The 25,739-nt window shown below is 45.3% G+C and overlaps 1 protein-coding gene across 1 annotated transcript; it reads right to left on the bottom strand.

Moving 5' to 3' along the window:
- Positions 1-984: 984 nt before the first annotated feature.
- LOC119299614 lies at positions 985-8,751 on the bottom strand. Its single transcript, XM_037576797.1, has 16 exons — positions 8,370-8,751; positions 8,170-8,277; positions 7,780-8,054; positions 7,397-7,654; positions 7,124-7,230; positions 6,941-7,027; positions 6,650-6,755; positions 6,421-6,561; positions 3,304-3,706; positions 3,119-3,226; positions 2,655-2,929; positions 2,310-2,567; positions 2,064-2,170; positions 1,420-1,506; positions 1,223-1,328; positions 985-1,140 (listed from the first exon to the last, which is right to left on the bottom strand). Exons 1-16 carry the CDS (start codon positions 8,749-8,751, stop codon positions 985-987), a joined length of 2,964 nt encoding a protein of 987 aa, XP_037432694.1.
- Positions 8,752-25,739: the final 16,988 nt, after the last annotated feature.

Below are 25,739 nucleotides of genomic sequence, written 5' to 3' on the forward strand. Positions count from 1 at the left end.
GGCACGACGAACCGGGACCAATGCCCCCACGAGGCCCGGCAGGCCCCTGACCTCACGAACCGGGACCAATGCCCCCATGGGTCCCGGTTCTGGACTGAACCGGGACTAATGAGCTGACCTGGCCTGAACCAAAGCCCTCTTTTCTACTAGTGTCATGGTACGATCATGCAATTCATATACTCCTTGGCATGAGTGGTCACCCTGATGTATGGAATATGGTGACCTTTGGTGGTAGCTAGTGCATCGGTGAGCATCACTATCCTGTGTACCTGCAAAAAGGGGGTGACAATCTTGTGATATGTCTCGATGGAGTTGCCACAACTAGTTCTGGCTAATGTCGGGCATAGATGTGTTGTTGTGTCCATGTGGTCCATAGATAGACCGTGTGATTTGGTGTGCAAGCATCTTGGCTCCAGTGGCTAGATCAATGGCGACATTGGCTATATGGTTGGCTCAGCGTCCTTGGGTTGCATAGTTAGGAGCAAAGGATCGCATGCCATCACATCTTGGCAACATGTGCTTGGCGAGTGGCCCGTAAGTTTCTCTGGATGTTACGATTAACAAGGGATGTGTATTGTGGTTGTGCGGGTTCAAGGAGCACGTGGAGCTTACTAGCTATGGTGCCTTTGCACCACTGATGAGATGTCTTATGTACCCTTTTCAGGCCTGCTAAGGGTATCATCTCCCCTACTTCTTTGTGTTATGATGAAAATAATCAATGGTAGAAATAATTTATGCTTATATTTATTTTAGATATTGTAATAAATTCGTTCAAAAGAAATCCATGTCCACTAGGACAACAATTCTCAACAGTAAGTAACTGGATACAAGTATATTAACTAAACCACACATTAAGCAAACAAATGTTCCAAGAGATTGAAAAACTATGGCAACTCCATCCACGTTGGTTGTAGGTAGCACTTCTCATGAAGCTTGACGATAACCAAGGCCTCTCATGGGATGGAGATTTATGGGCACCATGAATCACTGCTGTTCTACGTAAGGTGGGAGCACCCCTTGCAGGAATGAGCTCAACATCACCAATGCCCTCTCAGGCTGGAAGGATGGAACCATATGGCCAGCTCCCCTCACAGATAGGAATGTGAATCCCCCCGCGTACTGCTGAACATATCCTCCAACCTGAAAGTGCAGCCATCCTTGTCAGAAACCACCCGTTTCAAGGTGATCTAAGATGAATGCTAGTTTGTACAACAGGGTTTACCTCCTCCTTTGCTGTCCATGGGCGCCATGGAGTGGTCACAGAGAGGGCCATGTCTTGGATAGAATACCTCGTCGCCGGCAGCGGGCACACAGAATCAAAATCACCACTAAAAAATGCAGGCAGGTTTGTTACTATTGAAGTACTTTCAAACGGCGGTGTGAGAGTATTGGATTGTACTAGTACTTGTCTGCTACTACCTGAATATCCAAATCGGCAGCTTGCTTTCGATCAACCATTTCATGGTTGGAAGCATGGACATTGGCCCATCTGTCCAGTTCAAATTTCTGCATGCATGTACAAGTCACATGAGGTACGAATGTGTGGGTGAAATCAGCGAAAATATATATTAGAGCACATGCACCCAGGCCTTCTCTTTCTAGCCATCTATTTCCTGCTTTAAGATCCGTGCAAATACATTTTTCTTTTTTGTTTCTTCCACATAGAACATATCTTGAAGTTCAAACCTATGCAACGTGGCAAAGCTTTCTAAGTAGAATCTAGGATAAATCTTTCAGATTTTTTTTGTCAAATATAAATATACAAAATACGTATTGTTTGATTGAAAAATCATATTTTTAGTATTTATGTCGGACAAAAAGTTCTGGAAGATTTATCATAGATTCTAGTTAGAAAGCTTTGCCATGCTGCATAGGTTTGAACTTCAAGATATGTTTTATGTGAAGAGAAACAGAAAAGATAAAATTTCATATAGAAAGTTAGTTGTGTCGCACGGATCTTAAAGCGATATTGGACGGCTAGGATAGCAGGGCCTGAGTGCAAGTGCTCTAAAAATCCATGTCCGTGAAATCAGTGTGCATTAGCTCCAGTTGGAGGATCTTACGCGCAGCCTGACCACTTCGTCGTCCTAGCGTGGAAAGCCATCTGCACCGCTGGATCATTGAGGTAGGCATCCGTAGGATAGTAACTGCACGGATCATACCCAGGTAACTGCAATTTGAAGATGAAAAATACAACGGTTAGCTGTTCAGCACATAGAGCTAGTTTTTTTCAAACAGAACGTTGTCCATTTTTCTCTCGTTTTGATAAGAAATGATGTTCTTCAGAAAGATAAGAAGTGTGGACTCACGTAGCCAGCGGGGTAATACGTTCCATTGGGTGCGTCTATGCAGACCGGAGCGTATATGTTGTAGCCATCGATGTAGCCAGAGTCGAACGCCACGGCCGCTCCCATGCAGGCGGCATCTGTAAATGTACCATTCAAGTTGTCAAAGTCGCAGTTCTTGGTGATATTGGCGTAGACCTCATCGGACATCACCGCGTGGGTCCAGAAGTAGTCAACGGCCCCCTTAATATTCTGGTTCCCATCAAGGTATGGATTGCCCACCTTCAAATATAGAAGACATGATCCAAGTTAGAAAAACCGAAAATTGTACAATGTTTCATCGAAGTAGAGCTAGTTAGTTCCACGTACCAAGATGCCCTGAAGGTTTATGACGGTTCTATTGTTGTATGTGTTGTGGAGCAGGATGGTGGCGGCGAGCTCCGGCACGTAGTGTCCGGCGTAGCTCTCCCCGGAGATGTAGAAGGCGCGGTCCTTGTACTCCGGGAACCTCTCAAGCCATTTCACCAGAAACACGTAGGCATCATCGGCGGTTCTCTCGTCTCCGCTGACATCATAGTCCGAAGACGTGTTCGAGTAGGAATATCCCACACCGGCAGGCGACTCGAGGAAGATCACGTTAGCCACTGCCATTATTTTTCACAAGCAAACAATTAGTCTCTTAATTTGATCATTTCTCACACTTTAATTTACTCGACACTTCAAAATCATTTGTCCCTGAAACTTCCATGTGGGCCCGGGGTCCATTTCCAGTGACATAAGGCAGGACAAATTCAAAGATTGATGAGTAAGAGAGGCCATGGCCCATGGGTTACCGTTGTTCCAGGCGTTCACGTTTCTGCTGAGCGTTTTGTTGTCCTCGGTTACGCGGAACGGGCCAAGTTCCTGCATTGCGCCGTATCCCAGCGACGAGCATCCTGGCCCTGTGTACGCAAGAAGTGTCACTGCTGAGAAATTTCCACAAGAGATGCTCAGTTATCAACATATGGATCACTCTAACCTCCGTTGAGCCACAGGACGAGTGGCTTGTCCGAGGCACCGGAAGGCGACTCCACGAGGTAGTAGAAGAGCGCGCGGCCGTTCTCCGCATCGACGGTCACGTACCCGCCGTACTGGTCGAAGTCGACGCCCTCCGGCTGCCCGGGCAACGCCGTGATCTTGTCGGCGGCCTTCATGGAGCTCTGGTCAGAGACGGTGCTCTCCGCACTCAGGCTGCCGGCAACCCTGTCAGCTATGTTACGCACTCGGAACGTGTCGCTGCTGGTGGCGCTGTTCTTCCTAGACGAGATGAATTTCTTGAGCTGAGCCTCCTGGGACTGGGACTGGGAGTGGGAGGCATTGGCGTGCAGTTGCAGTGCAGCCAGGCAGAGGACAAGCAGGGAGAATGAAGAAATGGTCTTCATCTTTGGTGAGTCTGAGATGAGAGTTACCATTTGCATGCATGGTTTATATAGGCGTAGGAAGAAGGGAAGAGAACACTCCGAAGCAAGGAGCATTGGATTCTTCGCTGTGTAAATTTCGGGTACAAACAGCGTTGCAGCTGTGCCTGTGCGCTTGTATGTGTATGTTCTTGTTTCTCTATCTAAAACGTTGAGAGGATCACAGCTTCTTTGCTCCGTGGAAACGGTCATATGATTGGTAGAATTGACGTTCGGCCGGGCATATTGAGAGCGAAGGGTTGATTATGACGTTTTTTTCCCGTGTAGTGTAGGATTTCAGACGGTTTTTATCTTCACATCTCTTGTTTGGAGCGACGATTTGGACGGTAACCAATAGCGTTTCGTGTATGCTTTGCTCAGATGTGCGGCAGCAAGGAAATTTGCCTTCAGTGTATGGGAGTGCCAAATGGAGGTCTAAGGTTCTTTTCATTTCTTTTTCTTTTGCGGCCAAAGTCTAAGGCTATTTTCAATGCGATACTAAGCTTCACAGCCTCTAACACTCCAGCGGTTTCCGCTCCCCTTTCTCTTCTCCACCCAATGACGAAATTTAGATGCTTTTCTCATTTCATTCGCGAGGAGATGGATATGACAAGAAACTCTCATGCCCAGTTTTGCAGTGGAGATGGAACTAAGGAAGAACCATAGAAATAATCCCAAAAGAACCAGATTTCGCAAACAAAATAGATGAAGAATGAGAGGAAAATCCTGCCAAGGCAATAGTATTTGTTTTGGTAGAAATGCTCTTCAAGCTCTTGAACCTGCTTGAATCACGTCGAGACATATAGAAGCAAGACGAAGAGCAATAACACGATATGCACTTCGTGATGGAAAAATATGAGTACGTCCGACAAACCAGTAACACTAAGACCCACAGAAACACGTATGGGCTTGGGAAAGGGGTCCCCCGAATATCGGGTTGCCATTGTTATACCAGATCATATGCTTTATGAAATTTGGAGGGGCGGGGGGTGGTATCTAAAATGGTAGCTAGAGAAATTATCTCCATAGCTGCCGGTAAAATGCCTATACAAAGTCAACTTATTCGATTAGAGATATAGAATCCAACGATACGGGGGCTCTCTCTCCTCCCCCGTCTGCCAAACCGATGACGTGAGAATAGGGGAGTCATTGGGTTTTGCATCCAGGCTGTACGTATGGATAGATTTAGGGTTTCGACGTGTGGCGTGAGGTGTGGGTGATGACGCCGCGTCGAATAAGAGTTGCTACATCTTCAACCCCACCATGGTGAGCCATGGATCTAGCGGCATAGTTTTCTCTCTGGTCAGTCCAACCGGCGAGATTGGAGTTCTTAGGTTTGGTCGCAAGGTAGCGGTTGTGACCAAACTAGTGGGATTTTGTATTTCGAATCTTCCTCCACCACAACGATGTTTTCTCTAGTGTCGTCTGTTGATGTAGGAGTTTACATAGGAGTTAGCTTGTGTTTGTTGTCTCCGGTAGAGGTGTCCGCGAAAAGAGGGTGGAGGTGGCCCCTCCACATGGTTGGAGGCCTTTTGGTGGTGGATCTACATTCTTCAATGATGACACGTCGTTTGTACACGGCAGATTTGGGAACGAGTTGCACGGGGTAGTTACCCAAGTAACTAGCCATAGTGAGATGTGCTCCGACAATGACCGTGCCTGCTTTGTTTGGATCTCAAATCTTTGACGTGATGGTGCAGCAATGACTCCTCGGCAAGTGGATCTACCTTCTATTCCTCCGGTTGGCGCTATGCGGCGATGCAGATTGAAAGCAGGCGATGGTTTCGTTCAATAATTCACCCCTTAGGGATGTAGATGTTATTTCTTTTTATTCGGGGGTGGGAGGGTGTTTTTTTGTTGTTGTTATTGAGCCCCTAGTTTTGCTCAACCTGTGTCAATTAAATGCTCAAAACCCGTTGAGCAATCAAACTAGCATACTTATCCGCATCTTCGGCAGCCATGTATTGCACATTTTGATCAGATTCACTGCCATGTTAGTCTCATGGACAATAAGAGCTAAAGTCTCCTTATCATGGTCATGATAACTCATACCCACCATTCTCACGAATGAGCATGACACTCTTGGAGAGACAATTATTTGCGTAATGACCAAGATAAGAGCAACGGCGGCATTTAACATTACTTGTTTAGCCCATGGAAAAACGTTAAAATAAGATCAACCATGCATAGGGGAAAACGATCTCAACATGCAACCATGCATGGAAAAACTAGTTTGCTACTTACATTCAACCAATATTTTACAACTATATAAAAATGAAAACTATAAATCATATACTTTTAGTTTTGAGTCTCATATCATTAATCCAAATATTCATGTTCCAATCTTATCAAAATCTATTGCAATATGCAAGGAATTCCCGCAACAATGGACGGGGTATCATCTAATAATGGAAGGCAAGGCGGTGGTGTTCGGCAATCCTTGCAGTAAGGCACAATATTTATCTTTATTTAAATCTTGTCATAGATTCATTGAAAAGAAATCCTGTCCACTAGGATAAACCATTCTCAACAGTAACCGGATACAAGTAAATATTAAGGCACACATTAAGCAAATGAACGGTCCGAAAAATTGAAAAACTATGGCAACTTCATCCACAACACTTGTCATCAAGCTTGGCGCTAACCAAGACCTCTCATGGATGGAGTTTTATGACCATCAAGAATCACTGCTGTTCTACGTAAGGTGGGAGCATCCCATTCAGGAACGAGCTCAACATCACCAATGCCCTCTCAGGCTGGAAGGATGGAACCAGATGGCCAGCTCCCCTCACGGAGAGGAATGTGAATCCCCCCGCGTACTGCTGAACATAGCCTCCCACCTGCAAGTGCAACCATCCTTGTAAAAACCCGCCAGTTTGAAGGTGATCTAGGATGAACGCTAGCGTTCACAATAGGGAATTTAATTACCTCCTCCTTCGCTGTCCATGGACGCCATGGGGTGGTCACAGAGAGGCCAAGGTCCTGGATGGAATACCTCGTCCCCGGAAGCGAGCACACAGTATCAAAATCACCACTGAAACATGGAGACAGGTTTGTTACTACACTAGACAATACTTTTTAAAATGTATGAGAATATTAATTAGATTGCTCTGCATCCTGTGATGCAGAGGCTGGGTGTGTGCTCAATGTGTTTGTATCCACTTGATGCTTCATTTTGAGTGAATAAAATCCACCCTTTATCGAAAAGAAGTCGGTTACCTGAATATCCAAATCGGAAGCTTGCTTTCGATCAACCATTTGATGGTTGGCAGCATAGACATTGGCGCATCTTTCCAGTTCAAGTTTCTGCATGCACGAACAAATCACATGAGTTACCTACGTGCGGGTGAAATCGATTAGCGATTAATAAGTGCATATTAAATGGAAAATGAAAGATCTTACGTGCACCCTGTCCACTTGGTCATTCTAGCGTGGAAAGCCATCTGCACCGCTGGATCATTGAGGTAGGCATGAGTAGGATAATCACTGCAGGGATCATACCCAGGTAACTGCTATTTGGAGAGAGAAACACCGGTTAGCTCTTCAGAACATAGACTAGTTCTTACTGTACACATAAGAATATTTTCCTTTTTTTTTCTCGTTTCGAAAAGGAATTCGAAAAATAAATGTTGTCCTTCATCAGAAAAAAAAAAACAAGAACAACCATTGACTTACGTAGCCACTGGGGTGGTACCCTCCATTGGGCTCGTCAATGCAAACTGGAGCGTATATGTTGTAGCCATCGATGTTGCCAGCGCTGAACCCGTCGACGGCGCCGTTGCATGCGGCGTTTGTAAACGTACCATCCACGCTGTCGAAGTCGCAGTTCTTGGTGATATTGGCGTAGACCTCGTCGGACATCACCGCATGGGTCCAGTAGTAGTTGATCGCCCCCATAATATTCCTGTTGGCATCAAGGTACGGATTTCCAACCTTCAACAAAAAACATGACAAACATCAGTGTTGAACAGAAAGAAAAAATATACCTAAGAAAATAGAAAGAAAAAAACATGTACAATGTTCCATTTCATCTTGGCAAGCTAGTTAATTTGACTTACCAAGATGCCCTGAAGGTTTATGATGGTTCTGTTGTTGTATGCGTTGTGGAGCAGGATGGTGGCGGCGAGCTCTGGCACGTAGTGGCCGGCGAAGCTCTCCCCGGAGATGTAGAAGGCGCGACCATTGTACTCGGGGAACCTCTCCAGCCATTTCACCAGAAAGACGTACGCGTCATCGGCGGTTCTCTCGTCGCCACTGAGATCGTAGTCTGTAGACGTGTTGGAGTAAGAGAATCCCACACCGGCCGGCGACTCCAGGAAGATCACGTTAGCCACTGCCATCATTTTTCACAAGCAAAGTATTAGTCTTGCCATATATACGATCACCGATACATATAGAGTGCTAAAGGGAGGATTAACGGGTACAAGAAGCTAGCCATGGATACTTACCGTTGTTCCAGGCGTTCATGTTTCTGCTGAGGGTTTTGTTGTCCTCAGTTACTCGGAACGGGCCCAGCTCCTGCATTGCCCCGTAGCCCAGCGACGAGCATCCTGGCCCTGTGTATGCATGAAGTGTGTCACTGCTGTCCTTGAGAATTTTCTAGTAGTACAAGAGGTGTTTGAGTTATCAACTTGTTGATCATTCTAACCTCCGTTGAGCCACAGGACGAGTGGCTTGTCCGAGGCACCAGAGGGCGATTCGACGAGGTAGTAGAAGAGCGCGCGGCCGTTCTCCTCGTCGACGGTCACGTACCCGCCGTACTGGTCGAAGTCCACGCCCTCCGGCTGCCCGGGCAGCGCCGTGATCATGTCAGCCGCCTTCATGGAGCTCTGGTCTGAGACAGAGCTCTCCGCGTTCAGGCTGCCGGAAAACCTGTCGGCTATGTTGCGCACTTTGAACGTGTCGGTGCTGTCGCTGTTCTTCCTGGACGAGATGAACTCTCTCAGCTGGGCCTCCTGAGAGGCATTGGCGTGGAGCTGCAGTGCAGCCAGGCAAATGAGAAGCAGGCAGAAGCAAGAAATGCTCTTCATCTTTGGTGGATGGCTGTTGATCTCTGAGTCTGAGATGAGAGATATCATTGGCATGCATGGTTTATATAGTCGCCGAAGAAGGGAAGAACACTTTGAATTTCCAAGGAGCTTTGGATTCTTCCCTGTGTATATTTAGTGCAAAAACAGCGTTGCAGGCTTGCAGCTGTACCTGAAGTCTTGTATGTGTATGTTCTTTTTTTCCTCTAAAACCTTGTGAGGATGACAGCTTCTTTGCTCCGTGGAAAAGGCCGGCAATGATTGGTCGAATTGGCATTCGGCCGGGCATTGAGAGCGAAGGGTGGTGATTGGGACGTTCATTTTCCGTGGAGTGTAGGATTTCAGACGGTTCTTTATCTTCACATCTCTTGTTTGGGACGATGATTTGGACTGTAACCGATGGCTATTCGTGTATGTACTCTGTGCTGTGTGCTCCCGTCCCTGGCATATGCTTTGGTGAGATGTACGGCAGCGAGGAAATTTCCATTTCAATGTTGGCGAGTGCCAAATGGACCTCTGGGCAAGAAAGCTTATGTGGTGGACGTTTAAATAAAGAGAACGATAAAAGCGCCTACGTACGCTTCACAACCTCCGGCCGGTGCAAAGAATTATTAGTGATGCTAAGCTTTGAGTAGGCAAGAAATGTAATCCTGCAAAAACTAAACAACTTAAATTTTGATCGTACCAACCGATTGGTGATTTGCCGAAAAGACTATTGCCTCCTTTATAAATAAAGCTCAACCACGATACAACCAGTCATAGCCATTTGTATGGGCATTGATAGGAGTGACGCTCCAGTGCTCCACGGCCCGGCATCACTAAGAGCATCTCTAGCAGACCTCATATAATGGCTTGACCCGTAAAATAACCGTCAAAATACGGGTCCGCGCATAAAATGTTGTCCGATCAGACCCCGCAAACGCGTCGAACCCGTAATTTTTTTTGCAGGGCGCGGCACAATACCCATCCCAACCCGCGAAAACGCGGGTTCCCCCCTCGCCCCGTCGGCGCCCTGTATATAGTGGTAGCGGTGGTAGCGGTTGGCGGGGATGGGGGGGGGGGGCATTTCAGCCCTCGTTTTTCCCCACCTACCGCCGCCCCTCGCCCCCTCGCCCCGGGCTCTTCCCCACCCCCGCCGCCGGCCCGCCACCGGCCACCAGTGGCTACACCGAGCCATGGATTGGTCGAGGAGCATCCCGCGCAGCCCCGGCAAAGCCCCAGTGCCGCATGCAGGTATTGGTTTGCCCTCTGGCCGTTGTCGTCAGTTTGTCGGCAAGGATTCGGCTGGCCGTCGCCCGGGCTCGGCGCTCGCCCAGCGGCTCGCCGATGCCGCTCATACAGTGCGACGACTGCATGCGGAAAGTGCTACGGCTAACTTCTAGCATGTTGAACCACCCCAGATGGGTATTCTTTAAATGCTAAAACGACGGGGTATGTTGTTGTTTCCATTCGGCTTTGTCAACCTATTCGGTTCAATTTCGATAGCTTATGGAGATCGTCATGTGTGGAGGAAGATGGATACTCATTTTGGTTTTGGGAAGGAGAATACATTGATTTATTGATAGAAAGAAACTTAATAGATGTTCGTGCACTCCTTAGTAGAATCGAGGCTCATGATGCGGCTGCATGTGCAATTAGAGAAGATACTAGAGGGGAATCAACGTCTACTTCTTTAGAACCAAAGAAAAAGAATGAAGAATGCAAGATCAAGAATCCGCATATCAACAATAAATACATGGAGAAGATGTTGATCCAACTAGTGGGAGCAGTTACGAAAGTTGGATATCTTCTAAAATGCCTAATTGTGGTCCTTGTTTTCTTTGGTCATACTATTTTAGCAATGATTTGGTGAGTTATTATGTATGCAATGCCCTTGAAGAAAATAAAGAAGCAAAGAAATGTGTTTGCATGCCGGAAATTGAAATTCAAATTACTGATTTACAGGCAGCGCGGGCGGCGGCAGCCCGCAAAACAGACCTGTAAAAAAGGATATTCTGCGCCGCCCGCGCCAGCCCGCAAAGATGTTTTCCGCGAACTGTATACACATTTTGCGGGTTGGCATTATACGGGATCTGCTAGAGATGCTCTAAGAGCATCTACAGTCGGCGCGTCCGTGGATATTGACCGGGTATTTTTTTAAATCCGTGCCTCAACACTCGTGTATCTCATATCCGACACCCTATATCCATACAAATTAAACGTAGTACTTAGATCACCAAACGATCAAAATCGACAAGAAATGGACATATAAACCAATACCAAACGGGCATAATTCACATAAACATCACCAAAAGTTCACCAAAGGAGCATAGTTCACACAGTTCAACGATCCGGCATATTCTAACTACATACTAGAACTAGATTATATAAAAGGAGAGGGCGAGCTTCACCACTTCCACGCCGGTCCTTTCCCCTTTCGGTCGCCGGCGGGGTTGTAGGCGTATGCAACTGGAGGTGGGTCGACGTCGGAGTCAGACCCGTCGAAGGAGGAGGAGGAGGAGATGACGATGTAGCCTTGCAAGCGTCGGACGATGCGGTCTTGCTTGCGCTTGAGCTTGAGCTTGGCCACCCTCGCCGCCTCCGCCGCCGCCGCCTCCCGCTCGGATTGCTCAATGCCGAGCCGGAGCTGCTTGGCGTTGATCCTCTGGAGACGCCGGGCGTCCGTCTCCGCCGTGGTAAGTGACTGGCGGTGCACCCACTGGAGAAGACACTCCTCCTCGTCGGGCACCGGCATCACGCGGCAGCAGTGGGCGGACTACGCAGCCGCGCCGAGCCCGCCCCATCTCACTTGCCCTCTGCCTCTCACAGCGAGCGGCACATGATTCCGACTTCGGAGTCCGCATCCACGGCGCCGGCGGAGCAGGTACTAGAACCCACCGCTGTCCGCACGGAGCAGCTGCCGGAGATGGAGGAGGTTGTCGGGCGGGCGGAGCAGATTGGGCAGCCTATGCAGATCCGTGCGTGGGGCGTGAAGGGACGGCGCCGGCGTCGGCACTGCGGCGACGGGCGATAGGAGGCGTCGCACCGGACCCAAAGCTGCCGCCCATATCCACCCGCGAGCGCTCGAGCGTGATACAGAGCACCATCTCGTACTCGTCTTCGGAGCTGCCGTCGGAGTGGTTGCCGGTGCTTGACATGCTCGCCGGTGCTAGGAATTGGACGGATTGGGGAAAGAGGAGCGTCGGGGAGTGTAGGGGAGCGGAGCAGAGTGAACTGAGCCATGGTTTGCTCCGGAGGGGGGGTTTGTGGGGTTGGGTGGGCCAGCGATGGGCCGGGCTAACGTGGCCGACGCGCCCGGACATGCCCGGCCATTTAATATCCGAGGGGTGTCGGTCAGTCCGGACGTTTGTCCGCAGTTTGAGAGCTTTGGTTGGGTTGATTTTTTGTGACCGGTCAGTGACCGAACGGCCTGTCCGAGCATTTGAGACGTGTTTAAAAGGTCTAGCTGTAGATGCTCTAATATATTAGCATAGTCAGGAGCAGAAGCACAAGATGATGTATTGGCCTAGTGCTCCCAGGGCCAAGCAACACGTAGAAGGTCGGAACATTAGGAAACGCGGGCCAAACCAATAACCTAAAGAAAAATTACAGGTTATGCGGTCCAACACCAAGACCGCATCGGATCGGACCACTTGAATCTTGAGCAGCATTCGCCTCAACTTCCTCAACGCTATTGCAACCATCCGGCGACGGACCGATGTAAACACCAGCCCTTATGATTACGAGCATCGCTCCTGCCGAACTCTGGCCAATACCCAGCAAGAAAGATGCATCATTGTTTATTTTTGCAGTCCCCTCTGCCGGAGCCACAACATTCTCAGTCGCTGGTCACACGGGCATTTGAGCAGGTTCCACAGCTACAATCCAGGAGGTCCTCTCCTTTCTCAAATTGAGGGCAGCGTAAAAGCCCCTTGATCTCATCTACATACCAAATGAGGAAAGCTGCAGAGCCCGAGATTTTATTCTTGCCATTTCCGTGGATGCAACTATTCCTTCCTCAGGTGGCAAGCCCTTCATAAAATCAACATGATTTTACCTCTAATCTCTTCAGTACAAGAGCATAGTAGGGTTGTCCCAATTTCTCTCATTGCATGATGGAGGGCTCTACTATTAGTGCAAGCAATAACTACATGGTACTCATCCTTCACTGTGTTCCCGCATTTTTTAAAAAAAAAATGCGGACTTCCCGGCCTCTGCATCAAAACGATGCATACGGCCAACTTATTAAAACGCCAAAAAAGTTCAACAAGGTCTTAGAAACTCAAAACGAAAATAAAAGCGAGCTCAATAAGAGCCAAAAGGGCCAAAAAACAAACTGGCCATCAAAAGCCACAACCGACTAGCATAAGAGAGACAGGTAAACTAATTGCCTATCCTATTACATGACCGTCATCCAAACCGATTGAAAATATTCCGTGCTACCATCTCCCAGCGGGTAAATCCAGTAATCAAACGCTCCCTGGCCCCCGTCAGAGTGAGTAGCGACCACATACGGATCAACGCACTGACTCGGAAAATAACCTGCAAAAAATGAATATTTGTTGTTCTGTTAAAAACCAAATCATTTCTGTAATTTCATATTGCCCACAATAAAGCGCATTCCTACATGAATATGTCTCGCTGTGTTTCCGCGTATATCACAAACATCAACATGTATGGTACCCCTCCGTCTAGCTTGCAAAGTCTTATATTGTCGGACAGAGGGAGTAGTTCTTTTGCATTTGTTCAGCTTCGTGGCCAAGGAATTTGACGCCACTCTCCATCCAAAAATACAGATTTCCTTCTCGATCGTTGCTATCCAAATGGCTTGCCATAAGCTGCGATCATTAGCGGCATGCGTTAAGGATGAGGAGTCTCTCCCTGCCGCTTTGATAGATACGACTAGTCTGTATGCGCTTCGGATGGAGAACATGCCCGTCTTCTCTAAATGTCAACTATTGTCCACTGTATCCATCGCAAGAACTTTAATATTGCATATGGCCTCAACATTGAAGGGATGGAAAATCTTCCCTGGTTAGCTTGGAATTCCAAACTAAAAAACTGCATCAAGCAAGTCATCGTTCGGGTAGTACTTGGATTTGAGAACCCTCGCACACAAACTATTACGATTTTGCAAAAGTCTCTATCCTTGTCTCATGAGTAAAGCCTGATTGTAAATATGCATATCCCTAAACCTAGTTCCTCTGACCTGTCTAGGCTTAGTCATGTGTTCCAACACCATCCAGTGGACCTTCCAGTGATCATATTGATAGATCTGTGGATCGGGTAGGGTAGATTAATCCAGTGAACCTACCTTCTGGTTGTGGCTCGAGGAGCCCCCGGAGCCGGCCATGGTGCCGGTGATGGCAGAGAGTAGTGGTGGTGGTGCTTCCTGTCAGCACTGCACTAACCCTAGATCGGTAGGGGATTAGGTGGGGTGTACGGCGTTGCGACAAACCTCGTGATGCGAGCCGCCGGCCCCCACCTCTTTATATAGTGCAGGTGACAGGGGCCCGTCAACCATAGTGGGTTGAGCGCCCCCGATCAGGGCGCAGATCTAAGGGCTCGGTGGGCCGTTGGGCCCACACGGTGGAGATCATCCTAACATTCTCCCCCTTGATCTTAACTTTTACTTTTGACCTTATACTTTTACTTTATTCGTTTCATAACAGATCAATACATAGAACATGTTTCATCGTCACAGCTCAATTGCCGATAGAATCAGACAACCACAATGTACCTCTCTGTTTTGAAACAAATTCTTCAACCTTGGGCCCTTTATTGTCCGGAAATCTTAGACTATACCATAAAACCCATGTCGACTGTGTGTTCTCCGAACACACTGGGCGGTAAGCCTTTAATAAGCAGATCTGCAAACACTTGTCTGTTGCGTTTATGCTTCAAGCATTCCTACATAATTCCGGACTTTCTCCTTTACAACGCATAACTCTGTGTCAGTGTGTTTGGCATCAACACTTGACTCGTTGTCATAGGAGCGAAAGACTTAAAATAGTTATCGCTGTTGTCAACCATTATCAACTCCGGGTACAGGTCTTCATAACCATTTTGCCTGTCCCTCAGCCTCATATCAAGCTACAACATATCTTTGCATCACATTGATGATAATTGTTTCATCCTTTGGAGCTTTTCCACACAAAAACCTCCAAGTATGAAAGTTAGCGACAATTGTGGATTTCGCTATACATTTCACAAGTCATGTCTTTATACTCACAATCTTTTGAGAGCACTAATTTCTTTCAGCTTGAGGCCGATATCTTTGACTCCATTCCAGTGATCTACATATGGACTGGACATTGCCAAAACAACCCGGATATGTGAACTGTGTCAGGGTAATGTATTGAGCTTCCAACAACTGAAGCATATGGTACCATATCCGTTTTCAATCTTTTCTCATCAACTCTTGGAACACCATAGTTTCCAGTTCCATTACCCTTGACTATAAGAACAGGCGTAGGTTTTCTCGCATGCATACTTTAGAGACCTTTCTTAGCATGTCCCTGCGACATTCCTAATACCCCATTTTATTCTTTTCTTGATGAATCTTGATATTTATAACGAGACACTTACCGAGAACATTCTTTTGAACTTTGAGGACAAGAACTTCTTTCTCCTCCTGCAGTAGATTGACATTACCACTAGCAAGTAGGACTTCATCCACATGCACAAGATTAGGAAATGAATTCCCATTCTATAACTTTGCACGAATACAATTGTCCTTTCATTTTCTTTAACCCAAAACAACATTTGATTGCTTTAGTCCATAAAACACTTCTTCATGCAGTATCCCCTGTGTTCTTTACTTTCATCTGATGTAACTCAAATCATGATATCTTTCATCTGATGTAACTCAGATCATGATGTGCTACCAACACTCATTGTAATCTATTCAGTGCAAAACGCTCAAAAACCTTTCGATTTAAGTCGTGTTTTACACCTTCACATATTTCCTTTGGAGTCACATTGTCCTTGTAGACTCTTTACAGCCTACTGTTTTGGCTCCATTGGAAATTACTCATCAGTCCCAAACATCGTCGGGATTCATCAATTTCATTTCATCTCACATAGTCTCTTATCATTTAGATAAGCAGACACTTCCCGAAGCTCGAATGAGCGCTTTAAATGAGGTGGGATCAACCTCCATTTGAATTTCACTAACATAGACTTTATAGTAATCAGAAGTATCTGATTTTCTCATTCCTTGAGACCATCAGTTTCTCATATGGGCATGTGTTGTATAGGTCATACAACATGCTCCCCCAGATTACTCCATCTTCACTAAAAATGGCGTATCTTTAAACTTTATAATTTGGGTTTATTCTGTTAAAACTTTCTTCTTTATGGCACTTTAAGCACCGTCTTAGTATTCCTTACTCTGCTTTCGGAACTGTAAAAGATCCAGGAATACAACTATTTCTTTTCTTTAGGGGTATTAATATGATCGTCATACTCCCCCAGACGATCATATTCTTCATCACATTATCTAAAGTATAGGGGAGTTTCATCATTCTTAATTTATCTCATATATCTTTCTCCCCCTCGAAATGTGGCAAGGACTTTTCTGCCACAATTTCAAAAACCATTGATAACTCTTATGAATTGAGGAAACTTTGATTATCTACTTCATTCATCAGATTACTTCATACGAAATGAAGTTATCTCTTCATACAAAATGAAGTTATCTTTTAACTAGTATGGGAGTACTTTTTCCTCATTCCATTTCAGAAACTCAATAGAGTTCTTTATCATTAGTATTTTTGCAAGTCACACTTGCATATCATTCTTATCTTTAGTTTCGTCTGTAACTTTTATTCTCTTCAGATTTATTGAGTGCTTAATGACCGTTACACATAAGATGTACGGTTGATACTAGAAAAGCACAATAGCTACTCCATATTTTTTTTCCCAGAGTGGGACACATTAAAAGCACATGAGTCATCATGTCTTTCTCCTGTCATACAAGATAAGTCTGAGAAAATTGCTGCCGCCATACAGGTTACGCAGGAATTTTCCCAGACTTATCCTGCCATGCGGGTTTTATCATAATCATCTTTTCCCGCCATGCGGGTAATTCCCTCTAAGGGACATAAATGCCAGAATTGGCTCTTTTGACTGCATATTCAATCATCAAATTTATAAATAAATCCGAATGCTCTTTAACACACATGCTTGATCCGACGTTGGTCAAATTAAACACCCATGTTGCTTGTTTTATCTCAAATCATGGAGAGTACATGAAAGACATTCGTCAACCAAGACTCTCAATGATCTATCTCTTTTCTTTTGAAACCATTCTTTAGAGAGAACATACTATCTCACGTTATGACCTTTCTTGGTCATCTTTCGGGTCACAAGTACCCAACCATTCGCTTTCATGAATGAAAGCATGGATAAATTTTAGTCTGAGAAACTTAGCCAATAATCAATAATAATGAGCATAAAAATAACCCTACGTTGGTCTGGTTAAAAAATATGCACATTAAACTTTTGTAGCACTTCCTTTTTATACTCTAAATCATCGTTGTGGTAGAATTAGAATAAAACTCATTCTTCTACATTAATTCCATATCACCGTTGGGCTGAAATGGAAATAATGCATATAACTCATAAACAATGTGATGATAATATTTCTATTAAACAACTTTGCTAAGAAAATAATCATCATTATCAACTTTATTGCAGCGGAAAACTAGCAATATACAGTTCTCAATCTTTATAAAATTTTCTGAAAATTGGTCACTTCGATACAAAATTTATCAGAGATTTGAACTTTTAACTATAAGACTCATTGAATTATAATATTGTCATCATCAACGTTGGTCAGAAAATAACAATACCATAATTAAACTTTAATCAAATATCTTTCTACTGTCATAGCAGAAGCTATCTGAATCTGATTTCACCCACAAGTGAAAAAACTTCTCTCAAAAAACTGTTCATCCAATTAAATTTTCCCGTTGGTTCCAATTTAATTGGAGGATAATACTTTTTCTTTGCAGTTGAAACTTTCTGAATCTATTCAGAAACAATTCTATACTCTTTTACTCTCTAAGCAATTTCAACCGATTGGTTCAAAAATGCATTGGAGAAACAACAATTTAATCTTTTACTTTAGTTCTATTCACTTTTAAAAAAACACTTTTATTTTTAGTTGTAGTGGAAAAACATGAATAAAACATTCATGAACTTTTTCTTTCTTTACAGAAACTTTTCTTTGACCAAATAATGTTCATGAACTTTATTATTTTCTTTATAAAATTCATGAACATATCGTTTTCTGAAAATTATCTATTTCATTTTCAGAAACTTTTCTATTTAATTTTAATTTCCTAAACAAAATTTTCATTGGAAAAATTTGCATAGAAAAACTATTTGAAATCTGCCCAGAAAAACTGGACAAAAACAGAAATAAAAATAAAAAATAAAAATGCCATCCAGGCTTGCCACCGCCCAGCACGCACAGCAGCTGCAGCTAGCCCAAGAGGCCCACAGCGAGCGCGCCCTGCTCTGGCTTGGGCCGCCTCCTGTTCCGGCCGAAAAGAGGCCCGGCGCGAGTGCAAGCGGGGCGGCCTGGCGCACCCCTTTCTTTCAGCCCAGTGGCCCGGTCTGGAGCTAGGTATTCGCCCTTGGCCGTCGATCTCCATTGAAGGGTCCTCCGTTCTTATCGCTCGATCAAAACTGGGAGGGTGAGCCCCCGACCGAAACCTAGCGCCCCCGTCTTTCGTTTCTCTCGATCTCTCTCTTCCTTTCTGTCCCGTGACGGCGAAAACGTTGTGCTCCCGCCGCCCTGCCCGGCCGCCGGCGGCGGCGGCAGAGAGCCACCGCACCGTGCGCGCCTCCTCTCCCTTCCCCCTTCTGTTTCCACTTATTTCTCTTACCATCCGAGACAGAGAGAGAGAGAGACGCAGCTCAGCGACGGCGGCCTCTGTCCAGATCGCCGGACCACCGCGCCGTGCGTGCTCTCGTAACCCTAGCGCCATTCCGCGCACATGCCTCTCTCGCCCGGTCGTTCGACTCTGTCCCGGTCGCTGGGCCACCGTGCCGCGCCGCGCCTGGCCGCCTTCTTTTCCCCCTTCCTTTTCCCCCTCCTGTCTGTTCGCGAGTGAGAGAGAGAGGAACAGAGAGCAGAGACGCGCGGCTGCTTCCCCTCGATCGGCGTGCATCGTTGCCGGCCCCTTCGCCGGTCGCGCATTCCCTTTGAGGTGAGCGCGCCGCCATCGAACGGTCTGGCTGCGGTGCTCTTTGCCCCTATCGGGGTAGGTTCTTCGTCCCTGCACCTCGGCTTGCCGATGCGTGTGGGGATCGAGAGGAACTGGCGCGGCCTTGCGGCGGCGCTCTTTACCGGCGAGGCCCGAGGCCCTTCTCCGGTGAAAACTTTGCCCTGTCTTTTTAGGGTTCTTTAGGGAGGGGATTCCTTTTGCTTTGATTTCTCTGTTTCTTTTCAACCGAAAAAATCTAACCCAAGCTGGCTGATACCATTGATAGATCTGTGGATCGGGTAGGGTAGATTAATCCGGTGAACCTACCTTCTGCTTGTGGCTCGAGGAGCCCCCGGAGCCGGCCATGGTGCCGGTGATGGCAGAGAGTAGTGGTGGTGGTGCTTCCTGTCAGCACTGCACTAACCCTAGATCGGTAGGGGATTAGGTGGGGTGTACGGCGTTGCGATGAACCTCGTGATGCGAGCCGCCGGCCCCCACCTCTTTATATAGTGCAGGTGACAGGGGGTCGTCAACCATAGTGGGTTGAGCGCCCCCGATCAGGGCGCGGATCTAAGGGCCCGGTGGGCCATTGGGCCCACACGGTGGAGATCATCCTAACACATATTCCTCCCCCCACCAAAATGTCTGAAGTAAGGTCTCATACTTCTCGCAAAAGCTGAGTGACATTTTGAAAATTTCCATCATATAGGTGGGAAGTGCTTGGATACATTGTTGAGGAAATCATTAACTGGTAACTCTCAGTTGCCTGCAGAGTAGGGGATTAATAGGTTAATTGGTAAGTTATTCAATTAATCGATTGATTTATCAGTTTAACTACTCGATGACTCCATGAATAGGGATTAATCGACAAATTAACTGATTAATCGGCCAAATTCTTGAACAAGTCTTGGATCAAAAATTTAAAGTTGGCTTCCATTGCCGCACGTAACATGTATTTCGCATTCCATTAGTTACACCTTTTTCTAAGCCTATCCATGATGGGTTGGAAGTTCTCATTCTTCATCCTCCCCTCACGAGTTGGCAGACCAAGGTATTTGGACTCAAAAGTGGTAGTCTCACCCTGAATCTCTTTTATGTCTTCTCTCACATGCGTCGGGCAAACTTCACTGAACAACAATTAACATTTGCTCGTACGTGTTTGAAATGTTGCCAAGGGGTTGCAGAATGATCAATGGTTGATTCACATACGCTTTAACAAATAATACTGTCATCAGGGAATAAAATATGAGAACTACCAAGAGTGTTTCTGGCTACTTTGATAGGAGTCAATCAGCCATCCAAAACTTCTCTATTTAGGATGCTTGTGAGTCCATCAACCACAAATAGGAAGCGATATGGGGTCAATCGATTGCCCTGCCGTAGCTCCCTCGAGGGAGTGGGTAAATAAATCAAGTAGTTCTCCATTGCATCTAACTCGATACCTAATAGAGCAGACACACTTCATGACCTACTACACCCACTTCTGATTAAATTCGAGCTTGGGCCCTCCTCTTCATGACACCGCTACAATACCACATTCGGCCACCCGGGCGCCGGCACACGCCGCCGATTCCCCAGCGTGCTTGTGCTATTATGTTGACAAAGGTTACATCATGTTTCGACACTCTCATTATATAAGAGGCCTAGGATACAAGAATCCTACTATGACACTACAACGTACCCTATCTACAGATCGTATGACTCCAAGTCCAATTGTAATCTTCCTTGTACAAAATATTCTATACAATTCCAACACACCTATGATATTAAACAGGCTAATGGGGCGAAAATCTTTCACGCACTATGCTGGAAAATCATCTGGGCCAAGCGCTTTGAGGGAACATATCTTTTCATTCTTTGCGACTAGAAAAGAGCACCACTCGCCTCCTTCTCGGTAAAGGACCTCGTTAGGGAATCATTCATGATATAGCTAACCTTCTCGGGAATAAGGTGAATCAACTCATTAGGAGTGACATCATCGTCTTTGGCGTACAAATTTTGAACGAATTCGGTTGTGAGCTTCTATATACCCTCCTTCTCTTCAACCAGCACCCCATTTTCATATTTCAGTCTGGTTATTGTATTCTTCCTGTTTCTTCACATAGCTTTCCAGTGAAGTATTTCGTATTTTTATCACCTTCATTGGGCCAAGTTACCCTTGGTCTTTGTCTCCACACAATATCTTCTCTAAATAAAGTCTCATCCAACTCCGTCGACAGCACATTGATTCTTCTATGTCTATGTGTAGTGGACGCGGGGAGCTGCCAGAGGCTCTCAATTTTAGCTCGACGATCCTAAGTTTATTCCTTGTGCACCCTCCACTTGGTAGTCATTGTTTATGCCGGCTCACAACTACTTGGCTTTCCGTTGTGAGGAATCTTGTTAAGTCATGGAGTCTAAGACATTTGGCAAAAAGTTATGAGCTTGTGTCCAAGAGAGAACTGTTGTTTTGAATAGCAAATTCATCATTAAGCTCAGAAATCTTATTTAGTAAAACATCGGTAGGAACCCTCTTTCTTAAATTTTCGTTATAAGCAACATGATCCAAAGACCGTAAACGCATTATATCCTCTTGATTAAAGACAATTCCCTCTATGGGAGGGCGACCACCATCTACTTTATAATGAGCGAAAATTTCACTAGCTTCTTTTATAATAAATCTGAACTCATGAGCTAGGAATATAGTGGCGGCGCGCTTAACGGAAGAATGCTCAATATTAGAAAACTCTAGAAACAATCTTTTGTATAGATGGATGCATGTGAACAAATTGTCTTTCAAGTTCAACATCAAGCAAATATATAGCATCCGCAAGGCTACTAGTTTTATGGAGGATAGATCCACCCATAGTGGGGAGTGCATCGGCACAAGTAAAGAAATCTTGAATACCTCCTTTACAATAATATTTCCGCTACCTATGTGGAATTTCTTAGTGTGCAAGATAGTATTTTCTTTATGTGCATCAGAATTAGCAAAAGCATCAAAGTTTCCCCCATCCCTACTATTATCCTTTTCAACGATAACCTCCCCAGTTTCAGACATGATGGCTACAAACGAGCAAATGAAGAAGAGAACGAAAGAGTGGTGAAGAAAAGGCGAATCTTTTCAAAAAACGTTTTAGAAGTGGGGGAGAGAAAAACGAGAGGCGAATGACGAATAATGTAATGCGAGAGATGAGAGTTTATGATGCGTACTTGGTATGTCTTGGCTTGGTGTAGATCTCCCCGGCAACGACGCCAGAAATCCTTCTTGCTACTTCTTGAGCTTACGTTGGTTTTTTCCTTGAAGAGGAAAAGGTGATGCGGCAAAGTAGTGTAAGTATTTTCCTCGGTTTTGAGAACCAATGTATCAATTTAGTAGGAGATTACGCAACAAGCCACCGAATACCTGCACAAACAAACACGAACTTGCAACCAACGTGACAAAGGGGTTGTCAATCCCTTTACAGTTATTCGCCAAGTGAGATCTGATAGAGATGATAAACGATAAAGTAATATTTTTAGTATTTTTGGTTTATAGAACGGAAAGTAAAAGATTGCAAAGTAAGGGAACGGTGACAGACATTGCCGAATTATCACACTGGCGACGAGCAAAGAATTTCAAGCAAATCGGGACATTTAGCCATGCATATTCAGTTTACCCCATCGTGCTCGTTACTATCCATGGGCGTCATGGCTCCGTGACGTTGAGGCCGAGGTTCTTGATGGCATTGGCGGAGCTTAGTGTAGACCAAAGGGGGCAATCCCCCCCCCCTTTTTTTCGATAAAGGACTTTTCATTGAATAGATATATCGAGGTGATACAATCATATTGAAAGAAAGCCCGGCCTCTGCATAGCTAGATGCACACAGCCAAAAAGTCCAGACCACCCTAAAATTAAAATAATTCGATACAATGCTAAGCAATAAAACGTGTCCATCCTAAGAAACGGTAGATCCTATCCGTAAATCACACCGCCATCCATGTGGGTACAAAACCTCCCTAGCCGTACACTCTAGCCGTGTAGACGCCATCATAAAAAGGTCCCTGTCCTTCGGCTTCTGTAGGATAGACCATGTACGGAGCCATCGTGTACAAACATGGATAACGTGCATAGGAGATGAGACACATTTATTGTTAAAAACCACATAATTCCTGGTAAGCCACATTGCCCAGCATAAGGCCGCCGCTCCCGCAAGAATATGTGCAGAAAATTGTTTATCAATACCCCGCAACCAGTTGCCGAACATATTTCGTGCACTACGTGGTGGGTATAAATTGGAAGCTACTTGGACCATGGCCCAAACTGCCCGAGCGAACTTGCACTCAAAAAATAAATGTTTGATAGTCTCGTCATGTTGGCAAAAGACACATGTCTTGGACCCGTGCCAGTTTCGTCGTGTGAGGTTATCTCTAGTTAGGATGACTCCTTTGTTTAGAAACCAAAGGAATATCTTCACTCTTAGAGGGATTTTTAGCTTCCACAATTTTCTATTATCAACTGGAACATCACAATGGACCATTGCATCATACATGGATTTAACCGAAAATTTACCATTCTGATGCAAATTCCATCAAAAAGTGTCCGGCTCATTTGACAATTGAATGTCCTCCAGACAAGTGAGTAATTCATTCCATGCTGTCAGGCGAGTGCCCAAAAGATCCCTACGAAAAGAAATATCGGGGTTTTCTTGTCCTAAGACTTGTTTGATCGTGACGAATTTATGTCTAACAATCCGGTACAAGCTCGGATATTGCACCATTAGTGAGTTGTTCCCTAGCCAGGTATCTTCCCAGAAACGAATCTGAGAACCGTCCCTAACCGAGAAGGTCCCAAATTGAAAGAAGAATTCCTTGGCCTTCATGACACCACTCCAAAAATGTGAATCCCCAGGTTTCTAATGTAGTTGAGAAATGGCATTGGATCCCATATACTTATTGCGAATGATTTACTGCCATACTCCATTTTCAGTGAGTAGTTTATAAACCCACTTGCTGAGAAGAGAGATATTTTTAATCTCAAGGTCTTGGATTCCCAGGCCCCCCTGACTTTTAGGTCTGCATAATACGCTCCACCTAGCAAGTCGATATTTCTTTGTTTCGTTATCACACTGCCAAAAAAATCTGGATCTAAAGTAATCTAGCCATTGTAGAACCCCTTTCGGCAGGTGGAAGAATGACAACATATATAAAACCATGTTGCTTAGGATGGAATTGATCAAGATCAGTCGGCCCCCATAAGACAAGAGTTTGGCCTTCCAACTGGCTAATCGTTTCTCAAGTCTCTCTTCCACATGCCTCCACTCAGCGATAGTTAACCGCCGATAGTGTATGGGAATACCCAGATACCGAATCGGAAACCGCCCAAGCTGGCATCCAAAAATCTCGGCATATTCTGGTGCTGATTCTGCAGCATTGCCAAAGCAAAAAAGTTCGCTTTTATGAAAATTAATTTTGAGGCCTGAAAGTTCCTCAAAAGCACATAAGAGCAGCTTGAGATTTCGTGCCTTATCTAAATCATGATCCAAGAATAGTATCGTGTCATCCGCATATTGTAGAATGGATAGACCATCTTCTACCAAGTGCGGAATGACTCCACTAATTTGACCATCCAGCTTAGCCCGCTCAACAAGGGTAGCTAGCATGTCAGCGACTATGTTAAACAGAATGGGAGATGCGGGGTCACCTTGACGAAGCCCCTTACGTGTCTGAAAGTAGTTGCCAACGTCGTCGTTAACTTTTATGGCCACACTACCTCCAGAGACAAAGCTCTCTACCCAGCAACACCATTTTTGTGAAAATCCCTTCATGCGCAAGGTTTGCAACAGGAAGGGCCACTTAACTTTGTCGTAGGCTTTCTCAAAATCAATTTTAAGAATGACACCGTTCAACTTTTTCCGGTGCAGTTCATGTACAGTTTCGTGCAGGACGACCACTCCATCTAATATGTTTCGTCCTTGCATAAATGTTGTTTGAGTGGGTTTTACGATATGATCAGCTACACCATTCAATCGATTAGTCACTAGCTTCGTAAAAAATTTAAAACTTACATTCAGGAGACAAATCGGTCGATATTGTTGAATATGTCTAGCCTCCTTAATCTTAGGCAATAGGATAATTTCCCCAAAGTTTAAATGAGAGATATCAAGGTCCTCAGAATGCAGTTGGTTAAACAACTGAACCAAGTCTGCCTTAATCACATCCCAAAAGCATTGATAGAACTCTACGGGAAAGCCATCCGGTCCCGGTGCCTTGTTGTGTTCCATCTGAAACACAGTAGCTCGAATTTCCTCCTCAGAAAACGGAGAGGTTAGGAATTCATTTTCCGCTTCTGTTACTTGAGTAATGTCATGAGTAACAAATTCGTCCAACTGAAAATTAGTTTCAGCTGAAGGCCCAAAAAGGTCTTTGTAAAACTTAGTAATAAAATTTCTAAGTGGTACTTCCCCCTCTATTCGGCCTTCCTCCTGGTCAAGGGCGAATATACGCTTCTTTCTATGCCTGCCATTGGCTAGCATTTGAAAGTATTTTGTATTATCATCACCTTGCACCAGCGAGTCCGCCTTACTACGTTGGTACCATTTAATCTCTTCCTCGCGTAGTAAGCGGGCAATCTGCTCGTTAAGACTACTTTTTTGTTCAATCTCAACAGCAAACAGAGGCCTCACCTCCGCAATTTTATCAAGGGTATCAATTAAGTAGACAATCACATTTTTTTCTTTTTTGTAAATACCAGCAGTATGTTTGGCCCATCCTCGAAGGAATCGACGCAAGGCGTGGATTCGATTATTCTATCGTTGAATGGGTGTGTTACCGCGA

This window comes from Triticum dicoccoides, chromosome 5A (genome assembly GCF_002162155.2).
Source record: "Triticum dicoccoides isolate Atlit2015 ecotype Zavitan chromosome 5A, WEW_v2.0, whole genome shotgun sequence".
Taxonomy (NCBI): domain Eukaryota; kingdom Viridiplantae; phylum Streptophyta; class Magnoliopsida; order Poales; family Poaceae; genus Triticum; species Triticum dicoccoides.